This window comes from Macaca thibetana, chromosome 15, assembly GCF_024542745.1.
Source record: "Macaca thibetana thibetana isolate TM-01 chromosome 15, ASM2454274v1, whole genome shotgun sequence".
NCBI lineage: Eukaryota > Metazoa > Chordata > Mammalia > Primates > Cercopithecidae > Macaca > Macaca thibetana.
The window spans coordinates 104,555,288-104,572,913 of NC_065592.1; the positions used below are offsets into that span (position 1 = coordinate 104,555,288).

A 17,626-nucleotide genomic window follows, 5' to 3' on the forward strand; every position below is an offset into this window, starting at 1 on the left:
TTTGTAAATTACAATTTCAAAAGTTACTCAACCTGTATAGACTAATAAAATATTTATCAATCTGAATAAAGGATACCAACATTACTGAAGTATATACCCAAACTTCAGATGTACCTGAGAAAGAACAATGCCTTTTTTTTCTTCTAATGACTGTAGCTATTGCATTATGCGTACTTCTCCAGACTTTTTTTTTAAGCTTTTGGCACTGCTATAGGCATGTCAGGGAAACTGTGTATGAGGCTCCATGAACTGCTCCCTGGACTCAACATATGTGATATAACACAGCCACACATGCATGTCCAAGTAACACCCTCTTAGGATGCATACAACCTTCCCTTTTCAAGAAAGTATTAGCTGTGGCCTCACTGACATTTAGGGAGACTTAGAGCAGGGAAGATGCTATTCCCTGAAAAGAAATCATTATTTGTACTCCTTTTTCCACTCATCCCCAAGAGACTGCCCAATTCTATATCAACTAAGACCTTCAAAAGACGACAGTTTTCTTTTTTTTTTTTTTGAGATGGAGTCTCGCTCTGTCGCCCAGGCTGGAGTACAGTGGCACAATCTTGGCTCACTGCAAGCTCTGCCTCCTGGGTTCATGCCATTCTCCTGCCTCAGCCTCCCGAGTAGCTGGGACTGCAGGCGCCCGCCACCACACCCGGCTAATTTTTTTTTGTTTGTTTTTTTAGTAGAGATGGTGTTTCATTGTGTTAGCTAGGATGGTCTCGATCTTCTGACCTCGTGATCTGCCCGCCTCGGCCTTCCAAAGTGCTGGGATTACAGGCGTGAGCCACCACGGCCGGACTGAGAGAGGGCAGTTTTCTAACCTTAGTGGCAAGGACTCACTGTTGCAAGTGACCCCGATGGATCTTCCCAACTGTTGTATAGATTTGGAGGCCAGTGAAGAGCTTTTCCAGTGGGTTAGAAGACTTGTTCTCTCCTGTCATCAAGAATCTGACCATCGTTTGTTCCCTCTCTCCAGAGAAATGGCACACATTGTGTTAAACAAGGCAGCTACAGTCCTAAAGAATACATTTGCCTCAGATGTGCACAGCAGCTAGCTATGTGTTCATCCTTCCCTCACTTAAATAAAGTACTCCTCCTTGGACCTCCAAGCTGACAGTTCCAGGCAGCTCACTAGTCCCGTTAGTGGACCTCAGTGTAGCTCAGGCCCCGTCCTAGCCCTGCAGCACCTAGGGAATGGCGCCCCCCTGTTTGGTTTAGAATGCTCATATTCTCATTTATTCAAGTATGTTTTAGTTGCAGATGTATCTGTTAACTGGATGAATTGGGAACATCATGAAAATATGAACTGGATTTTTAAAATCTTTGTATCCAGAGCATCTAGTGTTTGCCTAAATTCCTTCAGAACACAGTCATAAACAGGAAGCCCTAGGGTCAAATTCAGTTTGTCCTGCACAGTGTTTTGTTTTTGAACTGTTTATTGAAGTGTATGTTACCAAAAAAAAAAAAAAAATTGGTACAACTCAATTAATTTTTACAAAATGACCCCAATCAAGAAATCCTAGCCTCATACTCCATTCTCATACATCCAGAATCCCTCCTCATACTCCTCAAGTCACAGCCTGAGTTCAGCACCATAGGTTATTTCTTGAATTTTATATAAATGGAATCATACTGTGCATTCTCTTTTGCATCTGGCTTTTTTCATTCAGTGACATGCTTTTGAGATCCATTCATGTCATTGTGATATACGGCAGTTCATTCTCATCACTGTGTAGTATTCTCATATATGAGTAAGCCACAAGTTGTTTATATATTCAACTAGATTAAGTACCTTTTGGAGAGCTACTATGAACGTTCCTCAGTCTGTCATTTGGGGGTCATATGCCTATGTATTTTTGTTAGGTGAAATTGCTGTATTTAAAAATAAGATTTCAACTTCTCTTTAAAAATTAGGCTTTGCCAGTCCGTGATTTCTGGTTTTGCATGGCAACTGTTGTCTCTGGGACATGTGTTTTTCACTTCTATACTCACAGGATGTTGTCCATGTCACCCACCCAAGCCACTCCTCAGTCGAGTTGCCTGTGTGGCCTTTCTGGGTGCAGTTTTGCCACCCATGTCTAGAGAGATAGGAGGCAGTTCCTGTAAGGTTGTTTCTAAATATATGTTACAGCTACTTTTCCTTGATATTTTGCTTCGATCTTTGGGCAGAGGGCCCAGGGAAAGAAATAGGCCCTGGAATAAGATGCTGGGTTTAGGGTAGTATATTCGGCTTATTACTCTGTTCTGCAGATAATGTAGACATGCAGGCCTCAGGCACCGCCCTCCACCATCTTGGGGCTGTGGCTTGGAAAGCTTTGCCTCACACTTGCCAGAGATGGTGCAGCAGGCACGAACATGCCTGAGTTTATCCCCACCCTTTTCCAGGTTATCATTCCAAATGAAGCAGTGTACCTCTTCTTCCCTCAAGTATTGTGAGGAGAAAACCTTCCATTTTTGTTTCCTAAAGGGGTCCTATGGCGGGGACCTAGTTCTTTTCTCCATGTTTGTTTGTTGTTGTTTTTATTGTTCTATTTTTGCCTCATTGAGCCTTGGTCTAAATAATGAAGAACTAGTTGCATTATAACAGCATGTTTAGGAATCACAAATAATCTACATTATGTTACAAACACAAAGATAAATTACAAAACTGAAAAAGTAATATTCTCAGTACTGACAGTTTATGAATAAAAATATTGATTGCCATAAAAGAAACTTTAATGGAAATTTATTTTCCTTTGGTCTTATATATGCTAACCATTGTGAAAATAAAAATAAATTGCCTAATCTAAGCTGTCATATGATTTCTCACACCCTTTCCAGAACTTCTCCTGGTCTAGACATGGACAGCAGTGGTCAAAGTCCAAACACAAATAAGAACAGGGGAGGACCTTGAAACTGTCTCATGCAAATAAAAGATTGATTGATTGACAGAGTCTCACTCTGTCACCCAGGCTGGAGTGCAGTGGTACAATCATAGCTCAAACTCCTGGGCTCAAGCAGTTGTCCCACCTCGGCCTCCAAAGTGCTGAGATTCCAGGTGGGAACCACCTGCACACAGCCCAAATGAAAAGGTTTGATAGGCGAGGCAGGAGCTATAGGAGCAGCATGTGTCAGGAGTATATTGAGGGGCATACACACACCTGCCAAAAATTAGGCAGTTTGAATTTTCTGATGTCCTTTTGCCAGTGTCTGGTGTCCTTCACGTTCTAAATGAATTGGAATAGATTGTACAATGTTCTCTTATAGTAGTAGCTACAAGAAAGGCCGTCCACCCATCCATTCATTCAACAAATAGTGTAAGTGCTATGGAGAGAAGCAGGATGGGGGTGGGACTGTCAGGGGTACCCTCCCTGTCAGGTGACAGTCACAAGACCTGAGGGCTGTGAGGGAGTTAGCCATGCCATACAAGCACCCACTTTAAGAATGTTCTAGGCCACTGAATCCTAGGATGTAAATATGCATAACATAGGGATTTTTGTATAGTAGATGCTTTAAAAAAACTTCTGTGAAGGGATAAATGATTAAGATTTCATGGGTTTTGATGTTCAAGTATCCCTCATGGTGGACTAGGCACTTTGGTTTCTAATGAATTTACTTTGTACTGTAGGTTGTGACCCAGGGGCAGTATTCAGCCTGCAGATTGTTTGGAGTATATAGTATTTTTAAAAACCAGGAAATTTGATGTCAAAGTCCAAGTTTACAATGTATTTTGAAAAATATGAGCTGGAAACACTGACCCTGACGTCCTGTGTAGCAGCAATTTGCTGAGCACGTAGGCCCTCCATGGTTCTCTGCTGCCCTGACCTCCTCTTACCCTCTCCTCACAGCTCTTCTGTTGCAGGGACTGGCTTCTGCTGTGTCATGTGGCTGAGCTCACTCTGTCATCCTACTTAAAGTTTCTAGTTCTGAAAAATGAATTATAATAAATTGTCACTGAATGTTCATTCAGTTGAGTTTATGAAAAATGAAGGACTTATATAATTCTGTTTATTATATTTTGCATGTATCAATTTTTTTTTTTTCGACACAGAGTCTTGTTCTGTCGCCCAGGCTGGAGTGCAGTGGCACAATCTCAGCTCACTGCAACCTCTGCCTCCTGAGTTTAAGCAATTCTGCCTCAGCCTCCTGAGTAACTGGGATTACAGGTGCAGCCCACCACGCCTGGCTAATTTTTGTGTTTTTCGTAGAGACGGGGTTTTGCCATGTTGGCCAGGCTGGTCTCGAGTTCCTGACCTCAGGTGATCCGCCCGCCTCGGCCTCCCAAAGTGCTAGGATTACAGGCGTGAGCCACCGCACCCAGCTGTGTCAAATATTTTTAACGAATGTCTGAAGTCAGTTTGCTTTGAGGAATCTGTACAAGTAATGGTTTTGTTTTAAATAAATTTCTTACCTCTTTCCAGTGAGCAGACCTGGGAGCAGTGAGCACATCTGGTTTCCAGATCTGTGTTTCTAAATACTGTTTCCCACTAAGGGCACCAGGACTCCTTGGAAAAATGGCCCATAAAAGGTCTGGACCAGAGAAATAAAGGTGTCTGAAAAAGTTTCTTGTACCAAGAAGTGTGAAAGTTTGCAGAGTTTACCAAGGACTCCGAAAAGGAACATAGAAGCCACCATGAAGGGGCAGCTTGAGCATCTCAAAAAAATAAAAAACAGTGGATTATAACACATACGATACTAAATCCTTGTTATAATAACAGAGAAAAGAAGGTTAAAAGGATCAGAGTTTTTCCTTACAGATGAATGTCAACTAATGAATGCAGAAGGAATAACAGAAAATCACCACAGTGAAACCTCCAATATAATAATTGATTTAAGGAAAGATAATCAAGGGAAGCTAAAACAATTAAGTCAGCCTCAGCAACACAGTGAGATCCTGTCTCTACAAAAAATAAAATAGACCAGACATGGTGGCACACACCTATAGTCCCAGCTACTGGGGAGGCTGAGGTGGGCGAATCACTTGAGGCTGGGAGGTCGAGGCTTCAGTGATCACACCACTGCACTCCAGCCTGGGTGACAAAGCCAGACCCTGTCTCAAGAAATAAGTAAATATATAACACCATTAGGTCAGAGTTTGCTCGATAGCAAGAATCTGTACTTTGAGTACCCATACAACCATTGTATTTTTCACTTTCGGTACAGCATTCAGTAAATTACTTGAGCTAGTCAGCGCTTTATTATAAAATCGGCTTCACGTTAGATGATTTTGCCAACTGAAGAATAATATAGTGTTCTGAGCCCATGTACGTAGCTTAGGCTGAGCTATGACATTAGATGAAGGTGAGGTGTATTAAATACATTTTGACCTATGATATTTTCAACTTATGGTGGGTTTATCAGGATGTAACCCATCATAAGTCAGAGAGCATCTGTATTATTCATTGGTGAATATAGGTGAAGGATATGTAGGTGCTCATTGTGAACTTAAACTTTTCTGTGTCCTTGAAAATATTACCAAATAAAGGGGGAATAAATGCTAAATAATTGGAGCAGATAAGGCAGTTTGCCTTAAATTAACTTTAACTCTTTGATTTATCCTTCACTCTAGTGAAATATTTACCACCAAATTTATTTTAAGTTAATTAAGATGTTACCCTAGACAGGGATTCTTAACTTGGGTATATGAATACCTAGAGAATTTGTGGAAAGACTTTATGAGTCTTTTGATACATGCCAAGTGTTTTTATATATGGATTTTTCTGCATGGAGGATCCGTTATAGCTTTCACCATATTTTCAAAGGGGTCCATCCTTCAAATAGTTAAGAACTGCTGCCCTAGTATAGATTTACAGTTTATAATTTTTTTTTATTCTGAGTGTCACAATACTAGTTAAATTCACTTTCCAAATGATTCACATATACATTTGATATTTGTGAATGTAATTCCCAGTTTAGGCAAAACAAATGAACCTTCAGCAGATTCCAACTTATAAAAAGATTTGCTTATATCAGTTGATAGTTTAATGTAAGTTTATTTGACCACAGAGATTCTGTTACTTAGAAACACACCAGAACATTTTAATAACATGATGTATTCCTTTTCTTTTCCAAACTAATACGTATTTAGTGTAATCACATGTTATTTTTAATACAGTCCTGCTTTCCCTTGCGTGGATTCACATTCTTCACATTTTATACAAAGGAAAAAATACGCTAGACTAAGTTTTAATTTTATCCACTTTCATATAGAAAAGGGAACATAACTTCACAGAAGAAATGGTCATGCTTTTATGATTTAGTTGTATCACCACTAAAGTTTACTTACTGAGTTTAGAACATTTATTCCTTTGCAAATAACAGTATGTGACAGACTGAACTCCAGCAGGGCTTACATTCTCAAATGCTCCTGTTCACCTTGTAGTAAAAGACATGTCATAAGCTGAAGCCTTAAGACATGTAGAATCAAACATGGACTAATTCAGGATTACACAGTTTGCAGGAGATTTTCCTCTTAAAACCTTTTACAAATGCCTTTGATTCTGTTGGACTAGTTTCAATTGAGCTGATGGTCATAGGGCCAGAAATGAATACGAAAGGATCAAACTTGCTAGGGAAGCCTCTGCCCAAAGCTTGCCACATGGGCTACAGATGGAAAGGCCTGGGTTTGCCAGTGCAGACTGTCTTGCTATACCGTTGGAGACTCATTCAGGGGTTATTTCTAAGGGAAGAATTCATTTATAGGACAGGCTCATTGATCAGATACTTCTCTAGTTTGGCTGACTGTTTTAAATACAATTTTCCCCCTTTTTAGATATTATAAGTAATCACAGTGAATCACACAAATCAAACTTAATTTTCTTTCCTATGGTCAGGATCTTTTTTTTTTAATCTTATGATGAGATGTCATTTACAATCTCTGAGTTCCAGTTTCCTCACCCTCTTGGCCCCCTCAGCCTGGAGATCCTGCTCAGATGTTTGTGTATACCGTGGTTCACTCTGTTCCGTGTCCTGGATGTGATCATACAGTAACACAGTAGAAAGGCAGTCAAACTCAGGTTTTGCTGTTAATTTCCCACCTACTCCTCAGGAGAGCCATGCTGTTGCCAAGGTTGCAGGGTCCCCGCTGGACCCCCACGGGCCCACAGAGTCCAAGGGGTTTACTTCTGGCGCTCTGCAGAGCATGTGTGCAGAGCCCTGTCTTAGTATACTAGACCCACTCCTTTTTCCACTGTATTTCCACCAATCTAAGAAATCAGTTATTTTAAATAATTAATATTCACCATACTCAGAGGCCTGGAAGCCTTGAGCAAGTTAAGTAACTTCCTGCTCACCAGTTTCCTGTAGTTTATCCCTGGAAACATTGACACTCACCTTTTTTTCTGCCCTATGCCCAGCACCTCCACAGGATATCCACTTGTTTAGTCTTCCCATCAGCCCTGGGAGGCAGATGTTGTTTCCTGATTTTGTGCACGAAGAAACTAGAACTCTAAGTAACTTGGCCAGGTCCGTGGCTAGTACTGATTCTAGTTCAGAGCCAAGATACTCATTATTGTTTTTTTAACTACAAGAGAGGAATCTCCATGTTTCACAGACTTTGGGGGCTTAAGGCCCGTAATGGTCATTTGGTGTTAAGTTAGAGCTGGGCAGAAACTTCTTTTCATGGGTACTTTCAATATTTTTGAATTTTAAGTCCATCAAGGTTCTGAATTTACATGCAAACATGGATAGATAAATAGTTCAGTCATCTGTCAGTCTGTAAATGTTTCTGCCATGAGGACATTTTCTATCCTTTTTCTAAAGAAGGGAAAGAGGTGGAATCAATATCATAAAGGGTTTTACTCCACCCTTTGAAGTTTCACTTCAACAGCAGAATTTGAGTATTTCATTCTTTTAAGTCAGCATCTTAGGAACATAGTAATTTATGGTATGTTTAAATGATGGCTTTGGAAGGCATAGTCAGTGTTGCTATTATGCAGAGCAATCAGATTGATTACTAAGTATTACCAGTTGTCAAAGCATAACTTAATTGTTTAAAAAATATACTTAGCTTTCTGAGGTCCTTGTCAGAAATATTAATAACATAAATGATTCCCTTTTAATTTTGTGACCCTATATAAATCTTTTTCTGCTCAGTTTCTAAGTTTTTCTGTGAAAATCCTTAAATTTTGCAGGTTCCTTTCTTTTTTATTTAGGAGTAATGTCAACTTTGGATAATATCAACTCTTTGGGTAATATAACTCGTAAGCCGAACCAGTTTTGACTGGGAGATGAAGGAGATGGAACTCTTTATTCAAGAGCCATTTTAGCACCTACTTTGCACAAAATTCAGGGGGTTAAGAAATGAGTCGTCTCTGTTCTGTTAAGTTTTACAGTCTTTTTGGGGAAACAAGCTATACCCCTCAACCCAGCTATGTACAAAACCCGCATACACAGAGAAGTAATCAATACCTAACTAATAATTCCAGATAACCATTATGTAGGACCTAACTAATAACACTAAAGAGGTAATCACTGCAGATCTACCTAATAATACCAGGTTTGTCCTGGGCAGCAGCACAGCTGCTGAATGGCGGGGGTTTTGTGGGGTTGGGGGTCCTGAGGAACTAGGCTTTTAGGTGCAACTCATCCTGTGCTTGGAACCTGGCTCTGAAAGGTGAAAGGCTCAAGTCAGATGGAGACTGCAGTGAACTTGGCTTCTGTGTCCCTCCCTTGAAGCTGAGGGTCGGCGCCCGTCAGAGTTTGGCTCAACTGCCCCTGTCTTGTCAGGCCCCTTCAGGTGTACGTCCTTGCCTGTGCATTCAGCTTTGACCCCATACTTTCCCGTCTTTCCTGTCCTCTCCTTGTCTTGCCTGACCCCCATGGTGACACCCCAAGTTCAGCATTCTCTCACAGATGGCCCCTTTCTCTCAACTTCTCAGCAGCTTTATGAGAATCAGCAGTTTCTTCTTTGGTCCCTTCTTTTCCGTCTGTCCCTTATCTGGCAAGATCACTATTCACTGAATTCCTTTTGGTGTCTCTAGTATCTGTGCAGTGAAGGCCGTCACTCTCTTTCTAGATATTTGCAGTGGGTAGTTCTTTTTCCTTTCTTAACTTATTTCTTTCATGGAACACTTCATGCTTCAGCATTTTTCAGTGGTACGCTGCATTTCTCATCGCCTTGAATCTGGTCTAATTCCTGACCTGAGGAGCCCTCGTCTTGCCTCTCCTTTCCTGCCATAATGAGGCTAGACTCCTGACCAGTGAGCCCAGACGTGAGCCCCTCCATTTCCTTGCCTCACTGATTCACATTCCTGTTTCAAAGTCCATTGATCTTTCTCCCCTGAACCACGTGTATGTGTTGTATGGTTTAGTGTTAATTATATCCTGTATTATATCACAGTCATCTTTTGTTACTCCCCACCTAAATTAGTCAAATTAGAGAAACCATTTTTGCCTAAACCACTATGCTTAACACAAATATGCTACCAAAAATTTGGGGTTTTATCCTTTAGCTATATACCTGTAATTTGTGGCTTAAATTTTCATATACTTATGCCGAGTCTAAAATAATCTTAAAACAAACATTGTCATAATTTGTTAACATTTCCAAGTCAATTTAAAGATTTATAATACGTATTATTAGCCGTTACGGGAATAATTATGTGTGAATGGGAATAATCGTCTTGATGACCCCTGGAGGTGTCCATGACAACTAGAGGACACCGTGCATATTTCAACTGTACAACATTGTAGATAGTTTTTTTCTGTTTTAATGAAAGCAATCATCGTAAGGAGTAATTAACTTTGACTTAATGAGAATGGCTTCTGAGGAGATGTACGTGGAGCCATTTGATGATGCCATTTGAAGGAGAGGTGGTTTTGAGTATCTTCCTCCCCTCGTTAGCAACACCTGCCATACCACATGCCCTGTACCCTCCGGTTGAGCATCAGCCACTCAGGTTCGGACCTTTTATTAGGCAGCCTGCCACTCTTGGGTGCCCTAGACTTTCCATCCAAACTCTAAGGTAGAGACAGCTTGGTTCAGCAGGAGGAACACCAGCCTCAGAGTCAGAAGATGCAGGGGAAGTCCAGACTTAGCCACATATTCCCTGTTGTTCTCATGTGCCACCTGCCCTCGCTGAGCCCCAGCGTCATCACCTGACCTGCAAGGAGGTTGGTGAGCTTGCAGCACGGTGCTCGTTCCTACAGAAGCTTGTCCACTAGCCATTTAAGGTGGTCAGGGGCCCAGCAGTCTGCTCAGGGCTGATGTCACCCCGCTGCACTGGTGCTCAGAAGGAAAACCTGGCAGCCTCTTCCTAAGGCCGAGCCTCTTCAGCCTGGATGCTCCGGGAATGCAGGCGGAGCTGGAGAAAGGGAAGAGAAGGCTGCATGTTCTTCATGGATTTTAAAACCTAGTGTGTCATTTAGATAGTACCTAGTTTGTTGATTGTAAGAAGAAAAGGGAGATGGGAGTCAACACTTTCTGATGAGAGCAAAGCTGCTTTGTTTGAAGAGAGAGGTCTGTTCACTTCCTTATCAGTGACACGAAACCCCAATGAACCTTGTCTGAAAACTACTGATCTGTTCCACACATGTTATTTTATAATTGAATCAAATGAACCCCAAAGAAGTAAAATGACTGAATAATTATTGGAGAACAAGATGGGCTCCCAAGTCTCTTGGTTCCTGGTATAGTTATTTCCTTATACCAGGTTCTGTATGTCTTTCACTAAATCATTTCTTTAGTGCTGCTTATAATATTTTTATTGATAATAAGCCAAATCTCAAAGTTATACTGTTCCTTGTATATATACACAAAGACAAGACACACCATTTATATTTTTAGATCATGGCTAGACCAGGACTTCTTTAGTGTATATGTGTGTTAGTAATTATAGTGTAATTTTTGAAGCCAAACAGAACATCTGTTTTTTAGTACATTATATTGTGAAGAGTGTTTGCTATAAGGACATTTATCACTTTTTTATGGAATTAAAACTTCCCATCCAGAACATCATGAAATTTCAGGGCTGAACAAGTTCCATGCTAGCCATGTTTTAAAAATTATAAAATCAGTTGAAATAAGTACAACTTCCACTTAAGAAAAAAAGCTTCAGTCGGTCATTCCGATTTTCATTTTTCTTTGGGATTCTGCTGCTAGAGCAGAGGTGAGAAGAGACATGCACAGCAAGCCCACAGTGTGCCTGCAGGGTCTGGCACGGGTCTGGATCTGCTGTTACTCCAGGCCATTGAGGGTGGCCGTAGTCTCCTGGCAGCCATCAGGCACCAGTGTGCTCATTGTATTGTCACCCATTTTACTGACTGCACAGCACTTGCCTGCTTACTTACTTGTCTGCTTGATTTCCTGCTTATTGCCTCTACCAGAGAGGAAAGCCCCATCTGCTCTGTTTGTCACTGTCTCTAGAACAGCATCTGAAACACAACTGAATAAAATCAGACTAAGAAATGAATGAATTGAGTGGTTCAGTATCTGTCTCTGCGTCATCCCAGGATGCTAGTTCTGCTGACTCACCTTATTCAGTTTGAGCCCCCTTTAATACTAATTTTGTTTACAGCTTAGATTGCCTTAAACCATTTATGTCAATGCGTTTATATTCATACATCAAGAAGTATTGCACAAATGCAATACTTGTTAAATGGATGTGTAACCTTATCTTCTTGTTTTTACCTGTCTCTTAAATTGAACTTGGCCAATTTAAAATTAGTAATGCTCCTTCATTCCTAAACTGATTACAAAGCTCAACTTTTGTTCCATAAAATCCTGTTTTTCTTCCTAACAACCTGCTATAAGTCTTTGACCCTTCAGTCTAACAGTTATCTTCATATTATTATTGTTGTTCATGTTATAATCACTGAATCCTGCCTATTAAGAAAGGGCTTAGAAAGTAGGCTTAGAAGTAACATGGAGTAAGTCTGGCCGGGTGCAGTGACTCACACCTGTAATCCCAGCACTTTGGGAGGCCAAGGTGGGCTTATCACAAGGTCAAGAGATCGAGACTATCCTGGCCAACATAGTAAAACCCTGTCTCTACTAAAAATACAAAAATTAGCTGGGCGTGGTGGCATACGCCTGTAGTCCCAGCTACTTGGGAGGCTGAAGCAGGAGAATCGCTTGAACCCAGGAGGCAGAGGTTGCAGTGAGCCAAGATTGCACCACTGCACTCCAGCCTGGTGACAGAGCAAGACTCCATCTAAAAAAAAAAAAAAAGAAAAAGAAGTAACATTATGGAATAAGTCAAACTTTTCACACTCATGAAATTGAAAGTCACCCATGAAATTGTCAATTGTGGTTGGCTATGCTGGTTCCTTTCAGTTTTATATGAGATAATAACTGCATTCATACTTTCCAAAATGCTTTACATTCTTTTCTGGTTCTTATAATAGCTTTGTAAAGTGGGGATGGAAGGTTCCTAGAGTGGTGAAAGAAGTATTAAATGATTAAATAACTAAAGCTTAAAAAATTAGAGAAACCTATGCAATGAGGCCAACACTGGCACTTAAGTTCCTAGCCAAGACATAAAACCAAGAGTAACAAAAGAAGTCAACATAGTTTCTATATATGTCTTATAAATTACTTTAGCAATACAAAGATAAAAGATCATTATGTTAAAAAATTTTAATATATGGTTTTGGTAGGGCCAATACATAGTAAAGACATAGCTTTATGTTCAATTGAACGGAATAAAATGATATATTTCAGTAAATTAAGGCAAAGGAGATAGATGCTATGACCAGTGGTGCAAAATTTTTCAAAAATTTATACATTAGATTTACCTTTACAAGGTTATAGTCAAGAATAATTAACTTGTATTTTAAGCAGACTCTACTGCTTTTCAAAAAATGTTTTAATCTCGAGTGAAGAATGGTGAAAGTAATCTTAATATACTGTTTAACTTTAAATTTAACTTTAAACTTTTAGAATTATAGAAAAGTTTCAAAAATGTATAGAATTCATGCACACCCTTCTGCCAGCTTTCCTTAATGTTAACAATGTACATAACCATAATATGATTTTCAAAACCAAGAAATTAACATTATAGTAGTGTTTTCATTTTACACATGTAATTAATGGAAGAAATGAAAGCTACCTCAATACTTAGTTATATTTATACCAGTAATTATAGCCCAGGGCCTTATAAGAAATTAACAAATTATTGTTTTAACAGAATAATAAACAACACTTATTCATAAATTCTGCCTGCTTTTTTTCTTGTCATTATGCTTCTTAATCTTGAACCAAAAGATAAATAACTTTTAAAGGGACTTACAGAGTTCTCAGCTAACACCAGTACTCAAGTTGATTATAAAGGTTGTGTTTATTTTGTTCCAGACTCTTCTGGTCTAGCTCAGTATGCATGATATCCTATTCTAGTGAGATGACCTCTTTCTAAAGGTGGGAAACTGAGAGATTTTACCTTTACTATTAATAAAACTCCTAGAGACTATGCCTTTTAGGTATATTTTGGTTGTTCATCTGTGTATTAGTGAATCAGATTGACTAGTATATAATGATACTGAGAATAACCGGAGGATTATGTCTCTTGTTAATGACAAATGCAGCTACTACAAATACATGAGTAAAGTTTATAAACAGCAAAGGAAAACTTGGAATTACTTGATGTTTTGTGGTTTAAGAACAATACTTGAATATGATCTTATGCATGAAAATGTGTAAGATGGTATTTCTCTAATTTTAATGTAATTGTTTTCGAGATGAAGATGTTCCAGATTTGAGTCGTCATCCTCTTCAGCATTGCAAATTTCTTCTGGAAGAATGTTCCTAAGGAAAAATAGACATGCAAGTCACACATGGTCCAAGTAATAATCTGCCTTCATTTAGGAGTTAAGTTTAACATTTGTTAAAAAAATTATTTTGTTCTTAAAATAAAGTTGAATCCTTATATTATAGACCAGAATAAATTCCAACTACGTCAAAGATCCAAATGTGAAAGATGAAGCCATAGAAGCACTCGAACAGACCGTGGTCACACCCTCTGACTCGGGAGATTCTTCCTATATGTGATTTGAAAACCAGAAGCACTGAATGAAAAGATTTAAAATTTACTACAGGGTTTAAAAAGAAAGTGCAAAGTTAAACAACATGACAAAGAAGGAGAGAGTAACTTATATCACAGATACAAAGGCTTCCTAAGAATCTAGGAGGAAAATGGAAAATGCTCAACTTCATTCATAAGAAAAATGTAAATTGAAACTTTACTGGCATACCACTTTTTATTTATGAGGTTTGCAAAAAAAAAAAATCCAAAAACTCATTAACATATTCTAATAGTGAGCCTGGACCAATCAGATACCACTGAAGGGAATGCAAAATGGTGCACCCCCTCTGGAGAGGAATTTGGTGATATCTAGCAAAATTACATATGCACTTTACCCTTTGCACTCTGCATTCCCTCTCCTAGGATTTTATCCCAAAGTTAAACTGGAAGAAAACAAAATGACATTTATACAAACTTATCTTTTGTGGCATTATTTTTAGCAGTAAGAGTGGAAACAAATGTCTATCAATAATGAACTGATTGAATAAAATATAGTATATCTGCATAATATTCAGTTGTAAAAAGGAATGAAGAAATTCTCTACATACTGATGTGGAGTGATATACTGATACTTTTAAAAAGCAAAGGGTAGGCTGGGCGTGGTGGCTCACACCTGTCATCCCAGCACTTTGGGAGGCCGAGGCGGGTGGATCACCTGAGGTCAGGAGTTCAAGACCAGCCAGACCAACATGAAGAAACCCCATCTCTACTGAAAATACAAAATTAGCCGGGCATGGTGGTGTATGCCTGTAATCCCAGCTATTTGGGAGGCTGAGGTAAGAGAACTGCTTGAACCTGGGAGGTGGAGGTTGCGGTGAGCCAAGATCATGCCATTGCACTCCAGCCTGGGCAGCAAGAGTGAAACTCTGTCTCAAAAAAAAAGAAAAAAGAAAAACAAATGGTAGAAAAAATACACATACCCCATAAGGTTTGTTTGTTTGTTTTTTATGTCATTTTCTTATATCTTATATTTCTTTATTATTATTATTATACTTTAAGTTCTAGACCGCTCCAAATCTTATGTTGAAATGTGATCCCCAGTGTTGGAGGTGGTGCTTAATGGGAGGTGTTTGGGTCATGGGGGCAGATCACTCATAAATAGATAAATATCCTCTCTAGGATCAGGGGAGTGAGTGAGTTCTTGTTCTATTAATTCCCATAAGAGCCTAGCACCTCCCCATTCTTTTTTGCCTCCTCTCTTGCCATGTAATCTCTACACACTCCATCTCCCCTTCCACCATGAGTGGAAGCAGCCTGAAGGCCATCACCAGATGCAGATGCCAGTGCCATGCTGCTTGCACTGCCTGAAGAACCATGAGCGAAATAAACCTTTTCTCTTTACAAATTACCCAGCCTTGGGCATTACTTTATAGCATCAGAACTGGACTAAGACCTATATAGAGAGAAAACTGCCCTTTTGTGTAATAATTTGTATAATAATTATGGATGGGGATGGGGAAATATGTATATGTATGTAGGCTTCTGTTTGCAAAAATAAATACTGGAAGGATAAACTAGAAATTTAAAAATTTAACCCATAGGAAGGGGCCGGGCGCGGTGGCTCACGCCTGTAATCCCAGCACTTTGGGAGGCCGAGGCGGGCGGATCACAAGGTCAGGAGATCGAGACCACGGTGAAACCCCGTCTCTACTAAAAATACAAAAAATTAGCTGGGCGTGGTTGTGGGCGCCTGTAGTCCCAGCTACTCGGGAGGCTGAGGCAGGAGAATGGCGTGAACCCGGGAGGCGGAGCTTGCAGTGAGCCGAGATCACGCCACTGCACTCCAGCCTGGGCGACAGAGCGAGACTCCGTCTCAGAAAAAAAAAAAAAAAAAAAAAAAAAAAAAAAAAAAAAAATTTAACCCATAGGAAGGATCATACAGTGTACGACAGACAATCCCAGAAGGACGACTTCTCTTAATTCAACTTCTTACACAGTTTTGACTTTGGAATTATAAATATTTAACACAGTCAAAAGTAATATTCAAAAAGAAAAAAGCAATTTCTAAAAACCAAAAACTAAATAACATGTCTGAATATTAACTTGTTGGCATATCACAGGGGAAACCGCTGTATTTCAGCTGTACATGTTTAGTGGAACTTATTCTAAAGACAAATAGAGCTACCAAAAAATAATAAACTTAAAGCTTTTATTATTAGCAGTAATAATGATGTCATTTTGAAACAATTGTTTACATATTGTAAGATCATCCAAGTTAATGTTGGGAACCTAGATTTTCAGTGTAAAAGAAACAAGTTTTAATAAAAGGAATTAATATTAAATGACGTTAAATTTGATTTGGGAATGTCAATCTGAACTTATTTTCTTTTCAAAATACGGAATTTCGTGGCAGTCCACTGAAAGGCCTCAATACAATAGCAACACAATTGAAAGGGCCACGGCTGGTTCCTACTTGGGGCTTCTCAATACTATTCCCCAAAGAAAGGGGCCAGGCCCTTTGGAGGAAGGTCTGTAGTAGGGAATGCAGAAAGTAAGCCCGAGGCCCACGTGTGCCCAAAAGCAAGTGAGCAGACACAAGAGCCAGTTTGAATAACGACCATTGTCCAGATACAGGACGGTTTAAGAATAATGACTGCAACTGATTGAAGCATAACTGCTTACATGAAAGCGTAAGTGTATATTGATTCACCAGAAAAAGAGAGAACCCTTAAACAAAATAAAGCAAAAACATTTAGGCTCCAATTTCTTACTCCCACTTGTGGCTTAAAGGAAAGAACTAAGCTTTTTTCTTGCCTTTCAGAGTGACAAAGCAGCCCTAGTTGATGAGCAAAAAAATTTTTTACAGCAGAATTCCAGCTAATAAGCATGAGAAGCATGGAAAAAATAGAAATTCATCATTTTGTTACCCCTAATGAAGTAAGAATCAGACAACATTCATCTATGAGTGAAACCATTGGTTCAGTGATGGAAGAGTAAGTTTGTCGTAGGAGATACCAGGCTGTGACCACCTCAGCCCACTGATCAATTTTAGAATCACAAAAAGTGGGATAAACATTAAACGCTTTCTGATGCAGTGCAGTATGAAGCATATGGCACAACCTGTGAAGTATTTTTGCAAAAAAATTTTGAAACTGAATTTTACAAAGCCTTCCCAAGCCCCATCTCTTCTTCCAGTACCTTTAAAAACTCGAACTTTTCTGTGTTTTTGTTTTGTTTTCTTTTTGTAGGCATTTAGTTTATTTGGACTTTTAGAGAAGGGGAAAGACTAAGAGGCATAATTCTCAGGGACGGAACAACAAGGTTATTGTCTCCCTCACTGCCAATTATAAAGACCCTACTGACAAAATATTCTGGATTACTTCTCAAGACACTCATGCCATCTAGGCAGGAGTGATGATTCAGTATATAAGCTGAATACACGCAGAAAAATGTGTTCCCAAAAGTAGGGAAAGTGAGTCTCAATAAATGTTTTCAGAAATTTGACTTCAGAAAAATCTAGATAGAAGCAGTTTTAATTTTAGCATATATTTAGGTACTATGCTCTACAGATTTATTTATTTACATATGGAGGTGGGAGTAGTAACATAATCTAGTGCTTTGAAGACTTATCTGAAACTGTCTCTAAAGTTCTAAGTGTTATATAATAATAATCTGTTAATTTT

At 39.3% G+C, this 17,626-nt stretch overlaps 2 protein-coding genes across 3 annotated transcripts in view; one reads left to right on the forward strand and one right to left on the reverse strand.

Annotated features, from left to right (window-relative positions):
• Nucleotides 1–17,626, forward strand: part of CENPP (centromere protein P) — a 273,692-nt gene that overhangs the window by 149,683 nt on the left and 106,383 nt on the right. The window lies entirely within an intron of this gene.
• ECM2 (extracellular matrix protein 2) overlaps nucleotides 12,548–17,626 on the reverse strand; it is a 41,739-nt gene continuing 36,660 nt past the window's right edge. For both annotated transcript variants that reach the window (XM_050761553.1, XM_050761552.1), the window contains exon 10: nucleotides 12,548–13,726. In XM_050761553.1, coding sequence (XP_050617510.1) covers nucleotides 13,558–13,726 — 169 coding nt within the window. In that variant the 3' untranslated portion in view covers nucleotides 12,548–13,557. The remainder of the gene's footprint in view (nucleotides 13,727–17,626) is intronic.